The sequence below is a fragment of the Cheilinus undulatus genome, linkage group 8 (assembly GCF_018320785.1).
Source record: "Cheilinus undulatus linkage group 8, ASM1832078v1, whole genome shotgun sequence".
NCBI lineage: Eukaryota > Metazoa > Chordata > Actinopteri > Labriformes > Labridae > Cheilinus > Cheilinus undulatus.
This window is the reverse complement of record NC_054872.1, coordinates 40040482-40066823: the sequence shown is the minus strand read 5'-3', so window position 1 is coordinate 40066823 and position 26342 is coordinate 40040482. Positions and strand designations below refer to the sequence as shown.

The 26342-nt window shown below is 39.5% G+C and overlaps 1 protein-coding gene across 1 annotated transcript in view; it reads right to left on the bottom strand.

The window, feature by feature from the left end:
- Positions 1-26140, bottom strand: part of drd2l (dopamine receptor D2 like) — a 43216-nt gene extending 17076 nt beyond the window's left edge. The window contains exons 1-2 of the mRNA XM_041793641.1: positions 26005-26140; positions 2061-2450 (exon numbers count right to left, since the gene is read on the bottom strand). Of these exons, the coding sequence (XP_041649575.1) occupies positions 2061-2426 (366 nt within the window). The 5' untranslated portion in view covers positions 2427-2450; positions 26005-26140. The remainder of the gene's footprint in view (positions 1-2060; positions 2451-26004) is intronic.
- Positions 26141-26342: the final 202 nt, after the last annotated feature.

The window sequence follows — 26342 nt, the reverse complement described above, 5'->3', positions numbered from 1 at the left end:
TACCAAACACGCACCAAGACCTGGTATTGATCCTGCGACCAGTGCGTTGAGGATTATAGCCTCAGCATACAGGCTTCAGCTAAAGCAGGGAAATTAATCATATCATATTGAATCACAATTGTCAAATGCCTCTTATCATTTCTATGCTGATGATACCATTATTTATTGTTGGTCATCCTCGATTATGCAGGCTTTTGAGTTTTGACAGTCTTCTTTTAATGTTGTTCAGTCTCGTCTGCAAAAACTTAAATTGGTTTTAAATGCAGACAAAACCAAACTCATTGTGTTTTCTAGTTCTAGTGAGTTACCTGGGAACATCCCTTCAATCTTGTACCCATTGAGCTAGTCTCTAACTACAAATATTTGGGTTTTCTTATTGGTCGTGAGCTCTCATCCAAGGCGAGTTTGGTCACCAAACTCAGAGTTAAAATAGGTTTCTTTTATAGAAATAAATCCTGCAACTTTTTTACCTTTGCTTGAAGTGATGGTGATCACTGTATATGACAGCTTCAGCTAAATGTCTACAGTCTTTGAATACTGTCTATCACTGTGCGCTGAGGTTTGTGACTGGTTGTAGCGGACTTATAACCTGACTGCAGGTTGATGTGTTTCACACATCCATCTGGAAAACCTCCAAGACTAAGCATTTGGGAAAGGGCAGAGGATTTGAAAAAAACTCGCAGTGTGATTGGATAAACGTTCTGTCTGTCAAATCTTTATGGGCCAATCAGAGCAACAAAACACGTGACATAGCTGCTATCGAGGTGCGCATGTGCAGCTACCAAGGAATAACGCGAACCATGGCGACTGTAGACATGTCAGTACATGACTTTTGACATTTTTGAAAAGAAAACAAATCACTGCTGTTCTTTGTTTTTCTTTTAAAAAAGAAATGTCATCAAGGTCTGATTAAACTGGCGCTTTAGCAGCATCCACACTAAGCTTTTCCACCATAATTGCGCCAGCCTCTTGTTGCTGCTTGCATATGTCACAACTCTGCCGTGCCTGAGAGTACTGCCCCTCGTCGCTGATTGGTCCTGTCACTTTCTAACCGGGCCCAGATGGTTCAGACCAGAGCTTTGCAAGATGGATTCACCAGCGAAAAATAAGGAAACAGGCGTATCCATCTGCTTTGCAAGGTTAGTGGACTCACTCATCACTGTGAACTCTATGCCAAATCTGGCTGGCCTTCTGCAGGTCCAGTCTCTGGCTGACTCTGATTTACAAGGCTTTTCTTGGCTTAGTTCTGTCTTATTTATGTACTCTTCTGTAAAGAACTAAAAGCCACTACGCCTTGTGCTCTAATGATATCATCTGCTTGTTCCTCGTGTCAGGACTGAACAGGGGAAAAGAGGGTTCAGTTTTGTTGCCCCCTAGGCATGGAATACTCTCCAGTCCGACTTGAAAATGTCTGAACTCATTTCATTGGAAAACTTTCGCTCTATCTTAATTGACAGACAATGCAAGACCTTGGAACAGTGCTTGTGTTTTTAAATTGTTTTTGTGATTCCTGCTGCTGCACTTTAAAATGTGATCTACCTCTAATTCTAATTTATTGTTTGTTCTAACATATTGTTTATTATTTGTCTCTTGAATATGTATTATTTATTATGACGTGTGCTGCTGACCTCTTGGTCAGGTCACCCTTGTAAAAGAGAGCTTGAGCTCAATGGGTTTTATCTTGTTAAATAAAGGTTAAATAAAATAAAATAATAACATGTCCTGCTGCAATTTTCAAATGGCCAAAGTTGCAATTTTTCATTGACCAGATATTTGTTTCAAAATACCAGTTCAACACATTTTTGAGGGGGAGAATGCATGATGTTGGATTGATCACACAAACATTCAAAGCTCATTTTTTCTGGAATTATTTGCAAAAAAATCATTAATTTCTTGCTTTAGTATATGTTTGTTGTATTGAAAATCCTAAAGTCATAAAATCATCATTCCCTTCAGTACAACAGTTGATATCAATATGGCTCAAAATAATTGCAATTAGATTAGTACTTAAAGTGTGCTGGCTAAGGAGAAAAGAACAACAGGAAAATGCAGACATATACCTCAAGGTAGACGCCCCAGGGCATGACCAGAGTGGCCAGCAGCAGGTCGGACACGGCCAGTGACACGATGAGGTAGTTGGTGGTGGTCTGCAGAGCGCGCTCTCGTGACACCGCCACACAAACGAGCACATTCCCAAACACCACGCAGAAGATGAGGAGCACCAGCAGCACGGCATAGAAGTTATACGTAGGAGAGGAAGAGGAGGGAGGGCTGGTGCAGTTAGAGGAGGTCAGGGAGGAGGAGGAGGTGGGGAAGGAAATAGGGGAGTATGAAGGGTCATGAGTGACAAGGAAGGAGAGATTGTGCTGCAGGGAGGAGAAGGAAAAAGAGGGAGGGGAGGTCTCAGAGTCATTGAGCACACTCATGTTGCTTCAGTTGACATGGTCCACCTGGAATGGATGATAAGAGAAAAAGAGAAACAATAAAGACAAATGGAGCTTTGAAGTCTGCTGTGCACCCAATTGAAGAGAGATTGGACAAAAATAAGCTCCTGAAAGTAAAGGTTATTGCGGAACAAGGACAGGAGATTTGTCTTTGGTTTCACTTCAGAAATGACACAAAGACTTAAGGTCAGAAACAGAGATAAATGCACTTTTAGATTTCGATCTCCCTGCTGTTCTTGGCCCCAGAGCTCTGAAACAACCTGTGTCCAACCAGGGGTCGCGAGGCTTTGTTTGCTCTCGATATCACATCTGCACCACCTTTACTAGTTTATACAAATGTCTATTGGTAAGAGCATGAAAGTGTAGGCCTATTCTTTAAGGATTTTGCCAATAAAAACCTATTTGCCAGCAATGTTTCACCCCTCTATTTCACTATTTCACATAAGTTGAGGTGCATCTCAGTTTTTCTTTGATACATGAGGGGAGCTTTGAGGAAAAAAAAATCAATTTCATAAACTTAAACTTTGGATTCTGTCATTGTTCTTGGACAGGTAAAATAAATTAAATTCAGAAGGTTATTGAAGAGAGGCAAACATTCTTTCAAGCATTTTTTGATATTTTTCCACACCCATGCAGCCCTCCATGCATCTGCTTTTCATTGAAATCTGAACTTTAACAAGTTACTTCCTGCCATCTTCGACAGAAAAAAAAAGTTACCCATGGGGAGGCCAGGGTCACCCCTGAAATCTGATTGGCCAACCCTGGTGCCACCTTGGCAATCCACCTTTATGGACAAAAGCATTTGAACTCCTGACGATTATACCAACAGGGACTGAATTGATAATGTATTCAAATAAACGTACTTCAATATGGAGGTGGTCCCCCTTTTATAACTGCTTCCACTCTTCTTGAAAGGCTTTCCGTAACATTTTTGAGGGTTTCTATGGGAATTTGTGTCCATTCATTCTGGAGAGCAATTCTGAGGTCAGGCACTGATATTGGATGAGAAAGCTTGGCTCACAATCTCTGTTCCAATTCATCCCAAAGGTGCTCTATGGGGTTGAGGTCAGGGCTCTGTGTGGCCAGTCTGTTGCCACAAAGTTGGAAGCATAGCATTGTCCAAAATGTCCTGGTATGCTGATGCATCAAGATTGGCCTTCACTTGAGAAAAACAGCCTAGCCGAAACCCCAAGAGAAAGCCCCATACTATTATCCCTCCTCCACCAAACTTCACAGTTGGCACAACGCCGTCAAGCAGGTAACATTCTCCGAGATTCAACAAACCCAGACTCGCCCATCTGACTGCCAAACAGAAAAACCTGATTTTTCCCTACATAGAACACGTTTCCACTGCTCCACAGTCCAGTGTTGGTGTGCTTTACACAGCAGAGAGATGGTGATTGTGATTTCACACAGCCTCACACTCTATTGCTGAAGTACTGTTGCTCCTTAATGCTTCCACTTTCTGAAAATATCACTCACAGTTGACTGTTGAATATCCAACAGGGATGAAATTTCACAAATCGTCTTATTGCAAAGGTGGCATCCATCACAGTACCACACTTAAAGTCACTGAGCTCTTCAGAACGACCCATGCTGTATCACAAATGTTTGCACATGGAGATTGCATGACTAGGTCTTTGATTTTTATACACCTGTGGCAACAGGTCTGAATCACTTGGATACAATAACTAACAGGTGTGGCTAAATTTTGGTCATATATATTGCCCTGCCCTAAGTTCAACTGCACTAAGAGACCTACCAAAGATGCTCTCTGGGCACCAAAGAGCATCAAATAGAATTCCTACACATCGCTGCATTTTCCAAACCCAAAAAACAGAGATAGACAATCCGCCACCTTAAATCAGTTCAGTTGAATAGAATCAACCATTTACAATTTCTACAGATGGCAGAGAATGCAAAACGAAGCACCCATCAACACTAATCCCCCTCATATATTAACATACGGCTGACTATTGCCAGTCTGAATTTGGGACTTGGTGTCTTGTCTGAGGTTACATAAAAATCTAGATTGCAGGAACTGGGATCAAACCACCAGCCTTTTGATTGAGACACGAGCCGAGCTACAGTGACTCCATTTGTATTTGTGGTTAAAGAAACCAGCTGGAGGCGTCATCTAAAAGAAATGTCTACACAGCATAAGAAGTATTTACCCAGTTATTCTTTAGGTAGATATTTCTGGATTCATCTGAGGCACTGGAATATTGCCCAAAAAAGCCTTCAAACAAAAGACCATTAGGCGTTGTAATTGGTCATGCATGTACAAATAAAACTGAAAACCACCGTTATGGCTTGTTGTCACTTGTCTCAATGGTCACTGGTGCAACATAAAAAGTTAATTTTCCTCACAAACCTTCATGAGAAAGACATCTTTCAGATTTTAAATTCACTGCTTTCATGACTATTTGCAAACAAGCCATCAGTTTACAGATATTTGAGAAATTTCTGCGAAGTAAAGCACTTGTGCTAACAGTTAAAACTGCAGGCAGGGAAAACTCCAAATCCCTCCAACCTTTATTCTAGTTATGCTTTTATTATTCATTGCTTTGCTAGTTTTAATTTATTATTCATTGACTGCTGTCGATGAGTCAAACTGTCCCTCTGGAAAATTAGACTTTAACTCCATTTAACCTCTAATCTGCAGCTCCAATGTGACCATTCCTCTTGAATAATTGCTTTAATTTGATTTGTAGAGTGAGCTGAGGACAGCACAGCTCTCTGTACATGTTTGAGTTGCTGCTTTCTGGGGTTTCAAACTGTCACAAACACCTGTGGTTTGTTTGACAGGGTCATGCTTGAGAAAATAAGACAGGCACGATAAATGCACCCACGGTCTGAGGGAAAAAAATGACTGGCATAAGGACTACTGAGAAAAGGATTATCCTGTAGAGCTGTTTGAAAATTGGATTTGTGTTTCATACTTATAATCTTATTTTTCCCCATACAAACAGTTCTGTACCATTGTAAGTGCCTCTTCTGTCAGGTCTGTTCTGCATGAGGGAGCTAACTACAAACACATCTGACATCTGAGGAGTGTGGGGGGTGCTTGAAAATCATGAGTTCAACAGAAGTTCCACCTCTGCTTTATCCAGGAGCACATTTCTGCAGTTTTTAGGGAGGAAGATGATTTTCAGGAATTGATGCTATCATTTTTTAAAGTTTCAGATTTATGAGTTAAATCCAAAACAGATGGACGGATGAACACACAGACAGATAGATGAACGGTTGGTTGATTGGATGGATGGATTGAATTGGTTGTAAAGATGGATGGATTATGAATGGATGGATGAACAGATAGATCAATAGACAGATGGACAGATTAATTGAATCTGATAAATTAATAGAAAGATTAATGGAAAGATGAAAATGATTGTTTGAATTATATGGATGGAATAATGAATACATGAACATGCTGAAAGAACTGATGAGTGATGGATGAATTGGTTTAATTGGATGGATGTAGGGATGGACTTAATGGATGGGTGTAAAAATGGATAGACGGAGAGATTTGTAAATCTGATAGACTGAATTTAGGGATGGATGGATGACAAATGGATAGATGGATGTAGGGATAGACTGGTTGGATGGCTGGGTCAGATGTAGGGCCAGGATGGATTGGTTGAATCCTATGAATAGATGACCAGAATGGTTGACTTGGATGGATGCAGGAATGGACTAAATGGATGGATGGTTTTATTAAATGATGGATGGATGGATTGGTTGAACTAGATGGATGTATAGATAGGATGATTGGATGGATGGGCAGGATGTAAGGACTGGATAAATCTGTTGAATCTTATGGATAGATGACTGGAAAAAGTGGAATTTGATGGATGAAGGAATGGACTAAATGTATGGATGGATGAATGGATGGATGGATTGGTTGAATCCTATGGATAGATGAATGTATTGGTTGAACTGCATGGTTAACATAGAGCAACTTGATTACTTTCACTCTGCATATTTGATGGTATTTTAGGCATTAAATAATGATGAAATTGAGAGAAGAGTGAGAGAAAGGGAGAGAGAGAAAGAGAGAGAGAGAACCTTGACGGTCCTGATGGCTTCCAGCGTTACTGGCATGACAAGGAGATCCCACTGGAGATGTTTTCTATGCGGCACAGTGGAGGGGGCGCCATCATGGTCTGGGGTGCTTTTTTCTTCAGTGGAACAATGGAGCTTCAGGTTGTGCGGGGGCGTCAAACGACGGCTGGCAATGAGGAGATTTCGCAGCGGCCATCCCTCATGACTGAGGGCCCTCGTCTGTGTGGAAATGACCGGGTTTTTTGACAGGACAACACTGCAGTTCACAATGCCCACCTGACAAAGGACTTCTTCCAGGAGAATAACGTCACTCTTTTGGACCATCCTGCGTGTTCCCCTGATCTAAATCCAATTGAGAACATTTGGGGATGGATGGTAAGGGAAGTTTACAAAAATGGACATCAGTTCCAGACAATGGATGCCCTTCATAAAGCCATCTTCACCACTTGGAGCAACGTTCCCACTAGCCTCCTGGAAACCCTCGCATCATGAATGCTGAAATGAATTTTTGAAGTGATCACCAAGAACAGTGGAGCTAGTCATCACTGAGTCCTTTTTGAAACTTTTATTTCTGTTTTGAGGGGGTTTTGGTTTTTTTTTGAGCTATGGTCTTAACCTTTTGATCAGCTGATTAACAGCCTATTTCAGTTTAATTATTGTTTTCAGTAATTGCATTTTGAAGCTCTACTTAGAACCTTTTAAAATCCAACAGTGCAAAATGTAAATTCTTGCAATTTTTCAACTGTTCTTAAAATTTTGATCAGGAGTATATAACAGGAGTCTAAGATTAAAAAAAAAAAATCTTCTATAGTTCATCATTAGAAAGCTGTTGCTGAAGGCTGGTGTTTTTCTTCAGAGAGGAGGCATGATGAAAATATATCTCTAATCCCCCTTCACTCTTTTTTAATTTATCTCAGCAACCAGGCTGTCTATTAGAATCCAAAAAGCTGCATTAATTATTCATCAGTGGCAGAAAGTTACAATCAAACCTCTGGCTTGACGTTTCCCTTCTGTTAAACTTTCCTGTCGGTCCCAAAGTCATGAAAGAATTCGGTGAGAATTTTTTCTTTCCAATCTAAGACCACCCGCCTGCACACAGGTGTCTCATTTACTTGCAGTGTCTTTGTAAGACCCTGACCTTTGATATATTTCACTAATCAACACATATCTCAGATCAGTGGATAGAACAATGATCCATCCCACCTACTGACATCACAGCTAAAATCACCTAAAGGACACGGCATCCTGTGAGGCAGTGGCACTGATGTGACTCAGTGGAGGGTTGATGAGGGGGAAATAAAGAACACAACCCTATGACAGAGGTCAGTCTGATCATTATGAGGGGCATAGGTGTGAAGGAGTGAAAAGCAGGAACAGCACTCCTGAGAATAACCCAGATCACAGCCTCCGTGGAGATAAAAGTGCCATGTGTTTAACTTTTTTATCTCCACAGAGGAGGAGGTCCGTGGTTGGGTGGCTACTGGTTTCTGCTAAAAAAAAGAGGTGAAAAACAGGGAAGAAAAAAAATCACAGCTTTTAAATTGTCTTTAGTAAATATCTAAATACTAGAAAATTAAAAGTACACTTTAGTTAAATATTTGCAGAAAGCTGAAGGATACAAAGCTGTTTTAATGGTCTGAACCTTAACTGTTCAACTGTTTCTCATTCTGCCCTGGAGAGGATTGCACAATGTGAACTGGTGGCAGAACTGAATCAAAAAACACTGATCGATAGACAATGAATCAACTAACCATCTCAGAGTTGCTTTATCGTAAACATATATTGGTAAGCAACATCTAGGATGGGCACATTTTTGTAATTTAGGACATTTTTAGAAAGAGGTCATTAAAAAAGAAATTAAAAAAACATTAAACTAGGTTAGAAAAATAGAAATAACTTGGTTGGAGTTCAGGTTTTGAAGTAAAATGTAAGACTTTATTAAACTTTTCGCCCTAAATTTCCGAAGTTTAAAGCTTTGTTGCATATTTTGCAAGTTCATGCTGACTGCTGTTTGCCCCCACTGACTATCCCCTGTATTTTCATCTTAAAAGAAAATTTCCTTTAACTGTCATGTCTTTATTCTCTTGTTCATCTTTCCCCCTTTCAGTTTGTGAATTAAAAAAAAGGCACTGATGTACAAGCTGCTATAAAAGCTGCCAAATCCAGCTAAAGAGAACTCATGCTGTCTGGACAGTGTAGATTTTATAATGACTCAATTATGTTAAAAAGTGTCATTTAATGGGGACATATTTCACCCTTTTAAGACAAGTCTATATTGGTCTCAGAGGTCCCCAAAACATGCTGGTGAAGTCTGTTGTTAAAAAAGAAAAAACATTCCAGTGTTGGATTTTTGCATGTCTAAAAACCCCTCTGTTTCAGCCCTGCTCAGAATGAGCTGTTTCTGTGTCTGTGGCTTTAAGTGTTACTTAGCTGTCTGACTCCGCCCCTGACCACACCCCTCTCAAGAAATGGATGTGGCTTACAGGATGTGGCTCCCCTCCTGAGAGATCCTCCTGATCAGGAGGGGAGGGCAGAACTTTCTTCCAAGCGAACTTGGGGGCGGTGCTAACTCCCCATATGACATCATGAGGGGAAAATATGAGAACGGCTTGTTTCAGCACACATTTTCTGAAAGGTGGAGAAAGAGAAGGGAAGGGAATGGATTTTTCTTGTACTTGAGGGGATTGTGGACATGCCAGGGGCTGTTAAAAAAGCCTAAAAAGGTGATTTTTGCACAATATGTGACCTTTAAAACTTAAGACATCTTACTTCTAAAAGTAGGGATTTATACAACTACCTAAATGTGCACAGTATATAAACTCTGCCACTAGAGGACTCTATTTCAAAACAAAAAAATATGATGAGTAGTGAAGTGCTGCTAAGCTCTGCCCAGCATTGCTATGTACTTCTTGTTTTGAATTTGAGGCAAATCTTGCCTCAAATAGGGCTTAAAATCCTGAAGTGTGTGGCCAGCCTCACTGTTGAGTAAATATGCCATGCGGAGGATCAGGTGAGTTGAACATTGCTGGTGGTGCTGAGGTGTCGTCTACCAGTTCTCATCTCTGCTAGCTGTGATGCTGAGATCAGACATGGCCTCGCACACAGGGTGATGGAGGTGGTGTGGCATCCCAGGCTCTGGGTGTGTGGACAGATGTTGGGGTCTTTCGGTGCTCGGTCCTCTAGGAAATACCATACTTGTACTTACTGCTACTCTTACTAAGCATACTGGGTGCCCAGGACCTTGTGGCCAGGACCAGACATCAAGGAGGGGGCTGCTGGGAGGACACCTGGAGTGATGGGGCATGGGCCTGGCTGATGCCTGGACAACAGACATCAGGAGGCCAGAGCAGTGCAGGACCAAGGTTGCAATGGTGAAGTGCAGAACTGGCGTATGCTCCCATACTTGACCTTATGGTGTGAGGTTTTTATTGAGCAGTCTTTATTTCACAAAAATATGTAAATTGCAGAGATTTGCAAGCTGAGCAGTATGTGCAGTCTCTAATCAGCCTGGAAATGTCTTTTGGGGCCACGACTTGGCAAAGGTGGAGGGAGGTAGATTTATGCATTACAGGGATGAGACTGGGTGATCTAACTTGCAACCAATACACAAACATATTCAGAGTTCTATATTTTTAAAAATGAGCACTTACTATTCACTTCATGTTATTTGAGTGAAAAAATCTACCAAGACTATTGTACTTTTAAAGTTTAAAAACTTAGCTCAGTCTTTTAAATCTTTTGAAGGAGCTGTGGTAACCCTGAAATAGCAGCAGCTCTAAAGTGTTTCACTTTCATAACTAGATCTTTCAGCATATTTAATTAAAAAGAAAACTGCAATTTAAGGTTTCAGAAATTCTTAACATTGAGGCAGATTAACAAAAGGAAGCCAAGCAAAAATCAAATATTACCAGAAGAAACACAAATGATAAACTTCTCATAAATCTGAAGTTTTCTCTTATTGCCAGGTTGAACTGGACACATTCTCACCTCAGCTGCCATCATAAACGGGTTCAGATACGTCAGAGAGAGACAGAGAGAGACAGAGTATCATGGCAGGAAGAGGCTGCAATGTGCTTCAATGGAGCGGCTGTGGACGGAGCAATCAGCTGTGGGGAAGATTAAGTGTTCACACAGTGACGATCCGAGTCTGACCTGAGCGGCATGTCTCTGTTTCTGAGCTGAGCTCAATCTTGTGTCCAAATAAAAAAAAAAAACAACTGGTGGTAAGATATCAAATTCAGAGCTAGTATTTTACTCAAAAAATCTCTGTGATTCAAACTATTAAAAGCTCAGACACCTAGGTAGAGGCAGAACAACACAAAAGCTGTGCTTTGTTTAGTTTTTGAATGCCAGAGACAGATTATTCTGTTGGCACAGACACAACACAGCAAAAAAGATTTGTGTCTGAAGTCATTTACTGCTTTTGGATTAAGAAAAAAGACATACTGAACAAGCCTGTCTGTTTTTAATCAACAACCTTCTTTTCTTTGTGCCATCTCCCAGTTAGAGACTAAATCCACTTAAACATATTCAACATTCAGTAGATCATAACCCTCTGTGAATTTTATGATGTTTTTAACCAGAAGCCTAATTCAAATGACTAGTCTGTAGATTTGTTGATATTTTTACAGCACATAACCCAACCTCAGTCTTGTCTTTAAAACATTAACTGTTGTTCTATAAACTCTAGACACTAATTCAATTTAAAATACTCCACAGGATTCACCATTCCTGCACACTCTTTCACCTGTCCTTCCCTCAGACCTGCCCAAAGAGTAGATCTGCAGAGGGCACTGATCTTGCCCTAAACTAAATAAATTCTGGTCAGATATTTTTAAGCAGGAGCACACTGGGCAGCAGCTACATGCTCAATAGACACTGTCCTAAAGAGAGAGGCTGATCGAGACCAGGATTTTTTCTAGAGAGATAGAAAGAGAACTACATATTTTTTTGTCTTATTGTATTTCAGCAAGTTACAAAGATTGTACCAGAGCTTAAGAATTTAACTTCGCAGAGCTCCACTATGACCTTGTTCTAATGAATCCCAGTTCATGTCTGAACAGTTTCTTGCAAAGTAAGGCTTTAATGACACTGAGAGGTTGTTTTGGTTTGTGAAATAAAGCTTCTTCCCTTGATTGAGCCACAACAAGCAGCTCACGGGATAACACACACCTTTCATCCTTTTGCCAAACTATAATCCACTGAATTCATTTACCTATGACTCTATTTCAAGTCATCAAGAAGTAAAATTGTGGTCTTGATGCTGACGTTTGATCGGCACAATGTTTATTAATCCTGTGGCATTCTCACCTCCAGCTCACATCAGATGGTTAAAATTGTTTTGAACAACTGAGGGGCTCTGATCAGGCACAAGATTATATGCTGTGAAGGGCTCTGTATGGCTAACGTAGCCTACTGATCCTAAAAAACAATACTTATGTATACTGAGACATCAACACGTATAAATCAATCAACAGTGGATGACTTCAGTGCATGAAGTATCTGTGCTCAGACCTGAATGCATTGAGCAGTGTGAGTGCAGGCCAAAGGGGGGCAGGGGAGGGGTACGAATACGGCACGGTACTGATGGCCTAGTGTGTGTACCCCCTAAGTGTCTCTCAGAAGTATTCAACTGCAACTTCTTACCAAATCCATGGCATTGTTGCAGCAAAAAGAAATATACTGGCTTTCTGGAAATCTGAGGTGTCCTTATTCAGAGATGCTTACAAAAAAAAACCAATCTGTTACATACTGAAAGAGTCAGAGTATCTCTCTCAGCTCTGCAAGCTTTGACATGTGGCAACCATTCTTATCCTATCTCTCAAAAACAACCTAAAATTGAAACTTGTTTATAGATTTGTATTGAGAGTCTGTGCTGATTGTTTGCTTTTGCTTTATTTTATCACTTTACTTTCATTTTTTTATGTGCCTTTTTTAATCTTTTTTGCTTTGTTTACCCTTTGAATATGAATTTTCCCTTTTGGGGTTGGCTATGGCTTTATCAGAGGCTGGATTTACATTCAGATAGATTTTATCTGCGCAGTTCTTACATTTTAATGTTCTTTTTCTTTTAAGTTTAAGCAGTGAATAAGTGGAGCTTTTTAAATGACTTTAAATTATGACTTTGGAAAAACACATGTCTATGCACATCCCCCCATAGGTCAGTCCCCAAGTTTTAAAAATACACTCCTTACCTCTGCATCCCCCTGACATTTCTGTACATTACTGCATTCAAGCAAAACACACCATGAACAAACCACCACCACAAAAAAATCACTGCAACGAATGTCAAAGCATAATCACAGTTGTATTTAACCTTCAGTACCAGATCAATGAACTGAACTGACTCTGAAGAATAACATTAGTAATCTTATCTCCTTCCACCAGTCAAATATGGCTTCTTTTAACCATGAATGTGACAGTTCTCAAGCCAGGATGTGTCATGCATCATAGAAAGCATTCTGATTTTGACCTTCAGACAGGAAGGCAGATTGATGTGTGTGCACAGTTTGACTCTCAGAGACTCAAATTCATCAGCTGCAGGGGGCATTCAGATGTTTTTGGAATGGATGGACCGAAATGGAGCTCTGCCCTAAAGTATGTGTGCAAACAAGATCTTGTGTTGTCCATCTTTTGTCTTTTCCAGCTTGTCGAAGTGAATCACATTCACTTTGATGACTACACAATAAAAATTCACATCCAAACAAAAGTATTTGTCTAATTCATCATCAAACATGTTCATTTGCTCTTATTTAAAGCTGCACTCAACCAACAAGATACAAATTAATGTTATTAAGGCCATTAAGGTTTACTGAAGATGATTTTATTGATACCAGTATTCAGGGACTTCTAGTAATAATAACACTCTGGTCAGTATAGGCCGTGTACAATAAAGGTTAAGAAAATTGTTCTACAAATAAATGATGACTGATTGCTGAACATTTTGGTAGAATATATAGTAATTGAACCCTATAGAGATGGCTGCAGAATTAACTGAATTTTAATCTCAATTTTGACTATCTCACAATCAAAAAAACACAATTTTTGGAGAACATTTATCTTTTAATTGCATGCTCCGCCCTTAGAAAACCATTTGTAGTTGTCAATCTAAAAATATACTGTCCTATTTAAACCAAGTTTGGTTTAATATCACATCTTGTGAATATTCTTTCATATTAATGTTTGTTTTGCAACTTTAATCTGCTAAACTCACCTCTCTTGTCTCATGTCTTCACACAGAAGCAGACACCAGTCTGCATCTCATACATCAGCCTCTACTCTGCCGCTCCTTTCTAAACTGTTGTGTTGGCAGAATTAATCGCAATTCACATTTAAACAGCTTCACTCATGATTCCACTGTAACATATGAATGAGATCAAACAATGAGACGAGAAGGTGAAAATAGGTGCGCCTTCATTTCTCAAAGCTCTCTACATGAGAACACATGTACCAGTACATGAGGCATGGTGCTCATGCAGGCAGTATGAAAGCCCTGACATGGCCCAGATGGCCCAGGTCCAAGTCTGACCCTTGGCATTTAGTGCTATGTCCTTGCCAGCTCTCTCATACCAATTTCAAAACCTTATGATTGCCCTCTAGCCCACAAATAAAGGGATGAAAGTCCCCCAAAGTCCTCTAGAGAATAAGGTTACTGCAACTGGGTGGAAATTCTGATAGATTGTTAACGGCAAGTGTGTTGGCATCAAACAAATGAATTGAGATATAAAACCTACATCTAGGATTTGCAATGTTTCCCTGGAGACTATCACACAAAAGAGAGAACCCTGGAGTGCTCTTCTCCTGGTATTCTAGAGCCAAGCAGTTCAAACTTAAAGAAAAGACTATTTTTGCATGAATAGACTGGAATTTTCAAGGTGAATGAGGGAATAAATCAGCTTTTTATTACACCTTTGACACAATAATTGAACATTACTTTGGGAAAATAATATACATTCATCCATTAGCCAAAGCACTTAACCTTAAAGAGTCCTGAGGTGGGGCAGGACTGGGCGGAGCAGATTCTGGCTGACATTGGAGGAGAGGTGGGAAACAATCTGGACAGATCCGACCTATGAGCAATGACGACTCATCTGTTAGACTGACTCCCATTCTTGTCTGCTTGAGGAAACGGGATCAGTAAAATTGTTGCTGTGATAAGAGTTGAGACATCTTCAAACATGTCTGTAGATGGTTAGTAGCTATAAACACTTAACAAACCTCCTGTTTAGAGCTAATGTGAGGAATTTTCACTTTAATGTGATGAATTTCTAAACTTCATAGTAAATTTATATGACTGAAGATGTCCTCCTCCTGTCGTTAAGTCAAATGTGTCAGTGGAAATATGAGCACATGCTGATGTTAATCACCACGTCTGGCTTTGCGGCCGCTGAAACAAGCCTTAATGAATGATGGAATAAGACACACCCACTCACTTCTTCATTTGTGTCAGCGTCAGCTGCAGCATCGAACAGTCCATGCGACAAAAACCCACAAAGACATAAACTGATAAACAAGTTTAGTGAGGTTAAGCCATGGGGGATATCTCTCCATAATGGTCATGACACATCTGTACCAGAAATGCTGTTTTAAGTCTCAGTCTTTCTCCTTTTTTGTCTTGAGCATGTTTTACCCACTTTTAATCCATTTTAATTCTGTTTTAAGGAAAGGGTTTTACAATTTAATAAGGCTAGGAATGAATAATTAAAAAAATAAATGTGTTGCTTTGATAAGAGGGGTTATTAGTCAGGTTAAAAAATGGATATCACAGCTTAACTTAACAACAGACCCTTACGGGCGACTATGGTATCCATTATGGACAATTTTAAGAGGTTTGAATCAGTTGGTGCCGACTTTTATTAGGTATTCTATATTTTAATTCTCCTCCTTGTTTAAATAACTTGTACACCTGGCTGCACCTTTTAAGTATAAGGGTTTACGTTTTAAACTTTGTGCTCACTGTTTGATTTTAAAGAAGCTTACACGTCATTTAAACAGTTGGTAAATTTTATTCATTTAATTGTTTTAATCCACATATCAAGTCTCACACTGGCCTACAGATTCATCCTAGATAGATGAGCTAAGTAATCTGGCCTAAAATCATCATGATCTGTATTGTGATATTTTGAAATCTCTTCTAAATTAATGTTTGGTGATTATAGTTGACCCTTCTTTTTCTTTTATATGGACTTTTATTGTGAATGGAAAGTTATACAATTTTTTTCTGTTGTGCTAATTATTGTTGATTAAAAATACATATTATTTTCCTCATTAAGGGTGAAACAAACAAACCTTGAAGTCTCTGTAAAGTGATTTAAAAAAACTCTATTTCAGGTCTGTCATATGATAGGTCAAATTTTAGTCATTATAAACATCTCTGAGTTTATAAAATCAAACTTCAATATCATGTAAAATGAGGCAGTAACATCTGCTCTAGGATGGTGTGGGCGTGTCTGTTGAATGAGCTGAAGCCACGCCCACTCATGATCGGAGGGCAGCTTCCTGGCTCTGTGCTAGAGCAGAGACAGAAGTTGGGGATCAAATTTACTGTTTTCTGGTACAAATCTCTCTGTTTTGCTACTTTTAATGACCCGTAGTCCACCACAGCTGATAGATTTGGGAAATTTACCTCACAATAAACAAACACAAACGTTCAATGAAGGCAGAGACATCTGCTAACAACAGACTGTATTGAGAAGAACTGCTTGGGGATTTTATATCGTTGTAGTCTTAGGGGGATGGTGTAATTCCCTTTCAGGACCAGTGATATCATGGGCTCATATATTTACCCTGGTCAAATTAAACCAAGCCAGGAAAGAGGTGAACAACTTTTTAACAGTCTAATCATATTAATCTGTTTGTTTATAACCAACTAAAGCTCCTCTGAGGAGCTTAAAAAGACTGTAAACAGGTAACCTTTATCTGCTTGAAATGCTACAAATGTGTCCTGTAGGATTATTAGTTTTTATTGATTGTTAAAAGGAAGGTCATCAGCGGCATCACTTCATTGGTTTCCTGCTCGAAACATGGGGCAATGATCCTTGATCTGTGAGGGCAATTTAATTTCACACATGGCCGCCAAAGTCAAGCTGTAGTGTACACAGGCAGGAACAGCAGCTGGTTCACTGAGGCCAGGGCTACAAATGTTATTGGATTATGTAAAATGTCTTTCTTAAGGTCATATTTTATGAAATCACTTTGCCTTAGGGACACAATCTGACTGCATTTGAGGGGGTGTCTGAGTGTGTCTCTGCTTTTTTGCGGCTCTGTGCCAGCCGGAGAACTTTGTTAGAAACTGAAAGTCAGTTTGAATAACTTTGAATAGCCCGAGTACGTCTACATTTCTGCCTGTGAGAGGAAGCAGAAAAGACATAATGGCGATAATGCTCCAGAACTTTTGTGAAATTAGTCAAAACTGTCAAAATTTAAATGTTTAAAAAGACAAACTTTTCGGGGGGTAATGTGGTGGAAAGTCAGAGGACAGCAGATGGAAACTTTTCCAGTGGTTTTAAATGGAATGTAGTTTTATTCCACTAAATTTGATTCAAGCTCCCAGACACTAACTGAAGTTGTTAAAACTTAACTGCATAAACAGCTGAAGAGGAATCGTCCAGTTAATGGGTGGAAATTGCATCAAACATGCTAAGAGTCAGAGAGGATTGGTCAAAATATTATGAGACTGTCATCCCACGTGTTCTCTGAGCCTCAGACTGTTGCACTTTTGTTTAAAAGGTTGTTTCACATGCCTGCTTCGGCTGTGAAGCTCATAGAGACGGCACTTTACTTCTATTCAATTTAAATTCAAGATGAGGAAAGAAAACAAACATGACTAGGTGCTGTGGAGTTAAAGAATCTCTCAGAAATTAACAGGAACAAGTTTAAAATGCAGCAGGTAAACAAGTTAGAGCCAAAAAGAGAGGCTTTATGAAAGCAAGGATGGCAGGAGAATATGCATGAAAAACAGACGCCTGTCAAATCCTACAATTAACCTCAAACTTGAAAAAAGTGATGAACACATTGGAAAATCTGCACATATTCTCCTCATGAAAAATCTAATTTACTCATTTTTTTGTGTATCCATTATTAACCATTGGAGCAAAAGTAAAGATGAAAGTCTACTGGAGTAAAACCAGACCCACACACACTGGAAAGAGCTGGCTGAGAAGCAACAGAGGTGAGTGATTTTTCATAATCAACCAGAGCTCTATAACAAAGCCGAAAGCCGGTTTGGGCCTCGCATAACCGGGTGAGTAGGAAAACATGGGAGTGGTCTTGGCATTTCACCAGCAGTTGAGGCCTCCCACTTATTCTCCACCTTGAAGAAAAGATGGCCCTAAATTTCTTTTTTTTTTTCTCTCTCAAACAGAGCTGCTACTACAGCAGCCAAGATAAACAAAACAGCCGTTCTCTCAGGTAAAAACTCCACCAGCCACAGCCGGCTGCAAAGGAATAAGGCAGTGGTGGAAAGTGTTGAATCCACACGCATCTGGCCATCACAGCTGTGGGTTTGTTCATAGAAAATTATGCTCGGACGAGCGGTGGTGTGTTACCAAGGTGCTGAGACACGCACCATAACTACTGCAAGTGCAGCCGCCACACATGGTGAGATTGAAATTCCTCTCCATCTATTTTGCTTCATCCTCAAATGGAGCTTGAGTACACAGCAATGCAGACAAGGCTGGCAGCACAACTTTTGAACAGCTTTTCTCCCTTATTAACAGGACTTGACATTTGCTATCTACTGTGGCCAGTAGTTTTCAATAGTTACTAGCCATTTTGAATTTTTCCTAGCCACAATTTTGTCTCTAGAAATTAAGTTTGCCTGCATTTGGCTGGTTAACAAGTGTTAATGTCCAGCCCTGCTTAGTAATTCATAACTGTGCTTAGAGAAAACAGTACTGTACTGTTAAGAAAATTAACCTTGGCAAGGACTTCACATTAAAGCAGGCTGAGAGCTCAGAGACTGTGCTGGTAACTAGCCGGAGTTTCATTGCACGTGGTTAAAATGGATGGTTCTAGAAAGAGCATGTTGTGGACTTTAACACTATAGAAATAATCTCACAGGAAGACGCTGAAACCCATCAGACAGCGTCTTATATGCCTATCTTCTATTCCAGATTTGATGGTAATATCTACTACTGTAAAACACAGCTGACTGATATTAATCACATTCCCCCTGTAAGGACGTCATAAAAACTCTGATTTACATTTTTCAGCCAATTCAGGACTAATTTTTTAATCATGAAATAATCAACACATCAGTCCATGCGGAGCATTATAACTAGCTTTCCCCTCAAATCTTTCCATTTCCTCGTGAGCTTGAGTAGTAATTTCCTCATGTTCTCTATAATTGAAACACAGCAGCTTTAATATTTCAGATTGTATGCGATGACCTATCACTCTTTCGGTCCTGAGTCGTCTGATGCCCTTTACGTCCTAAATCTCCCTTCAATAACATCCCTCCTCCTCCTCTTATCATCCTCTCCTGCCTGCCTCGTCTCCTCTTCCTCTCCCTCCGGAGATACTTGACAGGTCCATTTCATCTGTGGCCTTATTTGCCCCCAATGAACACCAGTGGGGTAAAGAACAACCAAAACAAACAAACAAAAAACAAAACAACCAAAAAACCCCAAAGACTCAGATTTCGCTCCAAGAACGGCAATGACCCAGCCAGCAATAAATCATTCACTTCATTCACAGAGAGGCTCGGCCACTGGGAATGGTGTGGATTTTTCAGCTGCAGTATAATCAGCTCTCTGCTGAGTTTGGGGCAGAAAATTTACTGTTGTCTCACACTACTATACCCACATCTCTGACCTAAAAGAGTCCCAGATCTCCTCTTTTTCATTCCTATATTCCCTCAACGAGCTTCCAGCTTCTTCTGCAAATCAATGAAATAAAAGCACCGGATAAGGCAGGGCAATACATCAAGTTTCAACATATAAATCTAAATATGTCTAAAGAAAATGTAGGGAAAGACAGTATTGTTTATATGAAAACAATTTGTTGATGATTTATATGCCTGGCCTAATGCTCAGTAAAAGAAGTTCCTAGCAGGACAGTAAATGTTTACTGACCACATGATAAAATATCTGAAATGCCCGTCTAAATGTTAGTACTGCTCAATAATGGCAAAAATCAGCACACAGTTTTTGTAAATATGGCAAAACCATCACCATGTTCACAGATTCATCTTCCTCATGTTCATTACTCAGCTGCGAAAACTGCATATGTATATAGTCATAGTCTCCATCTCCAAGCACCCTTTGCACCTTTTTCCTTTTGTTTGTACATATAAGTTCAAATGTTCAATGTTCATAGTGTATATTTATAGTGTATATTCTAAAGAGCAAAGTTTAACCAGAGTTAAATTCCTCGTATGTGCACATATACCTGGCCAATAAGCTGATTCTGATTCTTAATAATGTACATTCAGAACACTTTAAACAACAAGCAATATATATGGATGGATGGATAGATAGATACTGGTAACAGTAAAATGTTGAGCTTTATGCTGAAGCGGTAAAAGTGTGTTAACAAAGGCAGAAAGTTGCAAAAATGGGTCAAAATGCAGAAAAACAGGTAGAAAAAGTGATGAAAAGGAAGTGACAAAAATGGGTTTAAAGTAGAAAATAGATTATGTGTGTAACAGTGAAATGCAAAAAAAAAGTGGTGAAAGAGGTTAATAGTAGCAAAAATTGGTAAAAAGTGAGTGGAATGGGTTCAAAAATGCAACATGGCTTACAAGTTGCAAAAAATGGGAAGAAAATGTGGCAAAATACAATTATAAATTGGCAAAAATGGTTTGAAAGAGGCAAAAAATTGGTTTAAAGTTGCAATAATGGGTTACAAGAGGTAAAAATGTGCAAAAACTGTAAGAAAGGTGGTGAAAAGTGGTTAAAATAGGCAGAATAGTGAAATCAAATCTCAAAAGTAGCTTAACTATCAACATCAGAACTAGGGATGCACAATATTGGATTTTTGCCCATATCTCATAGGCCGATATTTAGCGATATTGATACTGATGTTTTAATATGCTTCTTGGACAAGAAATTTCAGTCCTTTTTGACACACTTTAAGGTTTGAGGATGACCAAGGAAACAAACTTTAGTCCTAATAAAACACTTAAAAGTTTAAAGAATCAGGATAAATAAAGAAAAAGACCTCAACTGACATACAGTGCTTGACAAATTTATTAGACCACCTGTCATATTTGTCTCAGAGACCATCCAGCATCATGAAGTGCTTTAATACGGACTCTTTCATTTTCAGTGAGCTCTCCACGTTTTACCATTTTGAACAGGAATGAGGGATTTCAAACTGAATTCACCCAAATTTGAGCCGGCTCACTGGGCTTCTCTGAGAAGTCAGAAATTAATCAAGCATAACATTCAACCACTAAAACTCATTTTTCTGTTCAGGAATGCAAGTAAATAACTATAATTTGACATATTAATCAAGAAATATTAATGTGCTTTACTATTTTTTCAGTTTTTTGTACATCAGTAAATTTGAAAATTCATGGATAACAATAATAATTATATTTTAGCATTAAAAATATCATTTTGGTTAAAGAGCTTCTACATACTGGTGTATTAACCATTTCAGAAACATAAAACATGATTTTGGTAATTACCAATGCTGTTAATTTAGGGCAGCTGTGGCATCAACCTTACTTTGGTTAGGGTTAGGGTCGTCTAATAAATTTGTTAAGCACTTAAGGTCTGCTGGTTCAGCCTAAAACTCCACTAATTTATTATTATATATGGATGGAATTTACAGTTGATGATGCTGAAATACACAGGCAAAGTATCGGATGTAAATATAGGCAGAAATGTTGATACCTGCCGATAGCGATACCAGACCAATAATATCGTGTATCCCTAATCAGAACCCAATAATAGTTTGGGACACTTTAGCTAACTGTTAGCCAGGACGCTAACACCAATGCTTCTGATGTTACACACATGCACAAATACTGTTAATGAATCTGAACTGGGGAGGGCCCATTCTCTGAGTTTTTCAGGGTCCAGTCTAATCTGTGGACAGGCCTGCTTGCCCATAGAATATGTGAAACAGTCTATCTGGTGTGCCAGGTTAGTGACAGTAAACATTTGATTTGTTCCTTCATCATTTAACGAACTGTGCATGCTTTTTAGATTATGTAACATGCATTTTAGTTCCTTACTGAGAATAGATAAAGCTTGTTTTTCTGTTGTTGTTTTGCTTGTATCAAAAACCCATGGCTCCTGCAAGAAACAATCCAGCCCCCCTTGGCTGCCTCTGTCATATTTCGCTGATGCCACTGCTGCTCATAAGTAAACTGTTTTCCTTCAAAGACAATCATGCAGCTATTTTCTGGAGCAATCAATCAAGCAGCGTGTCCTCATCACAGCTGACTTCTTTCAGAGGAAACTCCAGCAGAGATCTGAATGGAGAGCAGTCGTTCTCTCCTACAGCTGCCTCATTACAGGATTTTTTTTTTTTTAACCCTGCTGCTCTAGAGCCACACATCCACATGATGATGCACTCAATCAACGACCCAGGTACATCAGTAGCACCAATTATGGTGAAATCAGTCTTGCTGTGATTTGCCACACCTCGTATCACAGCTATAGAACAAGACCTTGAGTGTCAGAGAAGAGATGGAAAGAGAAATTGCACCTTTATATAGGTGTGTGTCCGTGGGGGGGGGGTGTCACTTCACTGTGCATCATACAATGGCAAGAGAGATGATTTAAGCCTTTCCTGTAATACTTCAATGAAATAATCAAAGAGATGAATCTGGAGTGCAGAGAGGGAGCGAAGGTCTAATTTTAAACCAATGCAAACGTAAGTGCACTGCAGCACTCAGATCCAGAGTGACTGATTGATAGATCATAGAGTGAGAGGAAACTTCCAGTCCAATAAGGAGACCTCTTAAAGGCAATATTTTGTACCTATTTTTGCACGGTCTCCATGTCTTATTCAGAGTGAAATGAAGTGACTTTGGTAGCCAGCTCTGAGTGATGCATGCTGGATGTGTGCAGACTTGTAATTAAACTCCAAACACAAACAAAACTGCTGCAATACCATTCAAAGTGGCTTTTCTGAGGAAAAACGGCTTCACTTTAGTGAGAGAGCAGAAAGATAACAGCAATGTATTGTACATCACCTGCTTTCCAGGAACATTTGGCAGATTTAAAGCCAGAATGTTATCATTTCCCTCTAAACACAGATGGTGCAAACATCTAAAAGTTGTTATTTGCACATCTAACCACATGTCTCACTATGCAGTTTGTTTTCCTTTTTTTTTTTTTTTTTAAATCTCACATTTCCTTACAATAGTGCTATCCTGGAAGAGAGGCTCCAAACCAAACATAATGGCCCTTACAGCCAGCAGAGGATATCAGGGTATAATAATAACGTCATTAAATTTTTTATATTATCCGTGTCTTCAACTCAAATTCAGAGCAAAATACTTTCATTTCACTGAGGCATCATTACGCCAGGCTGTAATAGACATAATAAATGCAATGAAATCATTAGGCGTGCAAAAAAAGGACAAGTAAATCTGAAATGATCCAGGAAAAGTGTAAGAAAGTCTAACGCAAGAAAACACAACCCCAAATCATAAAGTTTTGTTGCTTTTGCAGGAAAAAACACCACACTGCAAACCATAGCAAATATAAAATAATACTCTTTTCAGTGTGATTCTGAATATGATCTATGAACATATTCTCATTTATTAGACTTACTACTGGGAATACCTTCTTGTTAATTGTTCTGCCATTTTATAGTGGAATATTTTAAGGACTGTGATATTAAATCAGTGTTTCTCAGCTGGTCTAGTCTCAGGAGCCCTTAAGGAGAAATCATTAACCAATATGACTGTTTTCAACCATTCAGTTTTTTAAAGACATACTTTTGGATTTTTTGATGCCGTTATTGATAGAGGAGGACAGTGGGTAGTGTCAGAAACAGGGGATGAGAGCCTGGGGAATGACGTGGTTAAGGAGCCAAGGGCTAGACTTGAACCCTGTCTGCCCACAAACATGAGATGCATCCTAATTATGAGGCCATCTGTGCCTTCACACTCAAATTAATCAAATGAAAAAAATGCAATAGATGGTACCAAACATTTGACTGAACAGAGAGACAGAAGAAACATGTTTAACCCTCAAATTCCACATATTCTGTATGCATGGTAAACACACTCACAAGGGAGCAAATCACTCTCTCTGTAGCTGGCCTTTGCAGTTCACAGTGCACTCTGGTTAGTCTCTGGCATGTGCCCAAAGTGCTACCTAACTTTGCTATGCTCAAAAAATGTGCCGTCTACTAACGAGTCTATACTCAAAACCATCAATCCACAGGGACAGCATAAACGGGAACAGAAATGTACAAAGTATCTGGTCAGTTTCAAATCCAGTGCACCTTGGCGGTAAATCTCATCACTGTCAATATTACATCCCACGTGGCACAAGCCACAGGTCATCAGTTGGTCAGGGGGTTACAGAGGTTACAAGATTGATGAGAGAAGTTATTTTTGAGGTGTAAATAAATCAACAAGACACAGCCGACTGATTAAGAGATGCGCAGCAGGAGACAGAGAGGAGAAATGCAACACTTGGCAGATCAGTTAAAGCACATAAAGTGAAGCAGAATATGTTGTGTTCTGATTGTTCCACTGCAGTTACACTGTAAATAGCTTATATCATAACATTTCTTTAACTTGACACAAAGATGCAGGATATTTGTACTGAAGTGGTGTTGCTAAGTGTCTCTGCTGCCTTCTGTCAAAGCGTCACCTCTAGTGGCCTGTTAAAGTCACCAGTCAGAAAATACAAGTATTAAGTCCCTTTATCATCTCATTATAATGCACACGTCAGCGTTAGTGTCTGTTACAGACAGACAGAGGGCAGAGGAGAAAAAAGACGATGTCTCCTGGTCAAAAAGTCTGGTCACTCCACCTTGATAAATAAACACTGCATGCTGTCTGATGTATGCTTGGTAATGACAGCCCAGGATGGAACAAGCCAGTCCTGTTAGTAGTTGTTAGGATTTAATACAAACAGTGTTTTAAGGATATCTTCTAGTCTATACGATGATAAATAGTTATCGCACCGTGATCATGGAAATTGCTTGGTAAAAGCAGGTGCACACTGCTGGTCTCTGAGTCAGTTTTAATTTTAGCACAACAAAATGGGGAAAAAATATCAATGATTCATAAAACTTATGTTAATTCTTAAGGTCACTTAGACTACCAGAAGGACGCAATGAGGAGCTTGTCCCAGATTAAGCTGATTTTGAGATAAAGGTAAGGTTTTCTCTCTGACTATCTTTGTTTAATTTTTCTTTTTAACCTGAACAGCCAGTCAATTTGTGGGTGTAATTCAATCAAACCGGATTTTTCTTTAGTTGACTTCAAGCCTGGATTTCATATAACACCACACATTCTTGCCAGAAATCAACCCCTTTAATCTTTTAATGTACACACCCATGGCTGTAGCAAAAAATATCTGAGAATAACATCAAATCACCCTCAGAAAGAAAAATTAATCTGTTGTTTGAACTTTGTTATTTCTAATACTTTGCACTTCTTGCATGAACTCGTAATTCTCCCGTGATCTTGTTATCTCTCGCCTCAGGCTCCTCAGGGCTGGACTGTACTTTAGAAAGTGATAGGTGCATGCCTTCTGTTGGAGTAGAAACTGTGGCGTGCATGCAGTGAAGTTAAGAAGCAGATCATTACAAAAGCCCTGGAAGGACATGCATGCAAACATTTTATTTTACTGCATTTCCTTTGATGATTTTTTGTTGTTGTTTTCAAAGGATCTCAAGAAATAAGCAAATTATTAAGGGAATACTATCTTTGTAGCCACAGGATAGTAAGATAAAGAGGTCGAGATTTTGAGAAGTAAACCAAAATGTACACATTATCAAAGCAAATCAGAGCAAACTGTGATGTATGGATGTATGTCTGCCTAGGGCTTCCGTACATTTTGATAATTTGGCACATTTTTTTCTCCCAAACCCCCATTTGTGACCCATAGAAACAGCACATAGAGGAAGTTTTGACTGCAAAGCCACCAGTCGAGAACCACTGCTTCCAGGGATTTTTCATCAAATTCAGGAGCCAACATGTAAGCTACTTTTACAAATTTCTATTTTGTATTTTTTCAATCTTTTTCCTGCAGTACTTTAGTTCCACCAGTTACAACAATGAAACCGTACTCCAACCCCCTCGTCACTGCTCAGTGTTAAAAATGTGACTTTCTGAAATCGTTCAAACAACCAAAAATCCACATAAGCCCAAAGTTAAATTATCACACTCATTTCACCAGCATTGACTGCAGCAGAAACTTGTCAGCCAATGCGAAATTTCAAGCAAAAAAAGTTTTCAACATTAAATAAACGGTGGAAATTATCTCAATAAGGCTTAATAAACCCACAAAGGTCCCGCGTGGCGACATAACTGGATTCTTTAGCCCTTTTAGAAAGCGTTTGAGTCACTTACCCTCTCCCGGAAAAGCTGTTCACATTCAGGTCCGCTCTCTTCTCAGAAACATCGGGAGACAAATTGTCTGTCAGCCTGCAGCACCCACCTAACAATTTACGGCTCAGCCTCCCACCTTGACCTCAACCGGTCGGTGTTTGACCATCCCGCACGTGCACGCGAACACTAACAAGAGCACGAACGCTCATTGAGCCCCTGCTGCGCAGTAAAATAGTCCCTCCTCCCTCCGTCAGCCAGCGGAGTCTGATAGAGAGCAGCAGAGGAGGGCAGCGGGAATAGTTGGAGAGCAGGAAGGGATTATCACTATCAAATCATCACGCAGATTTTCAGGGTCAGTT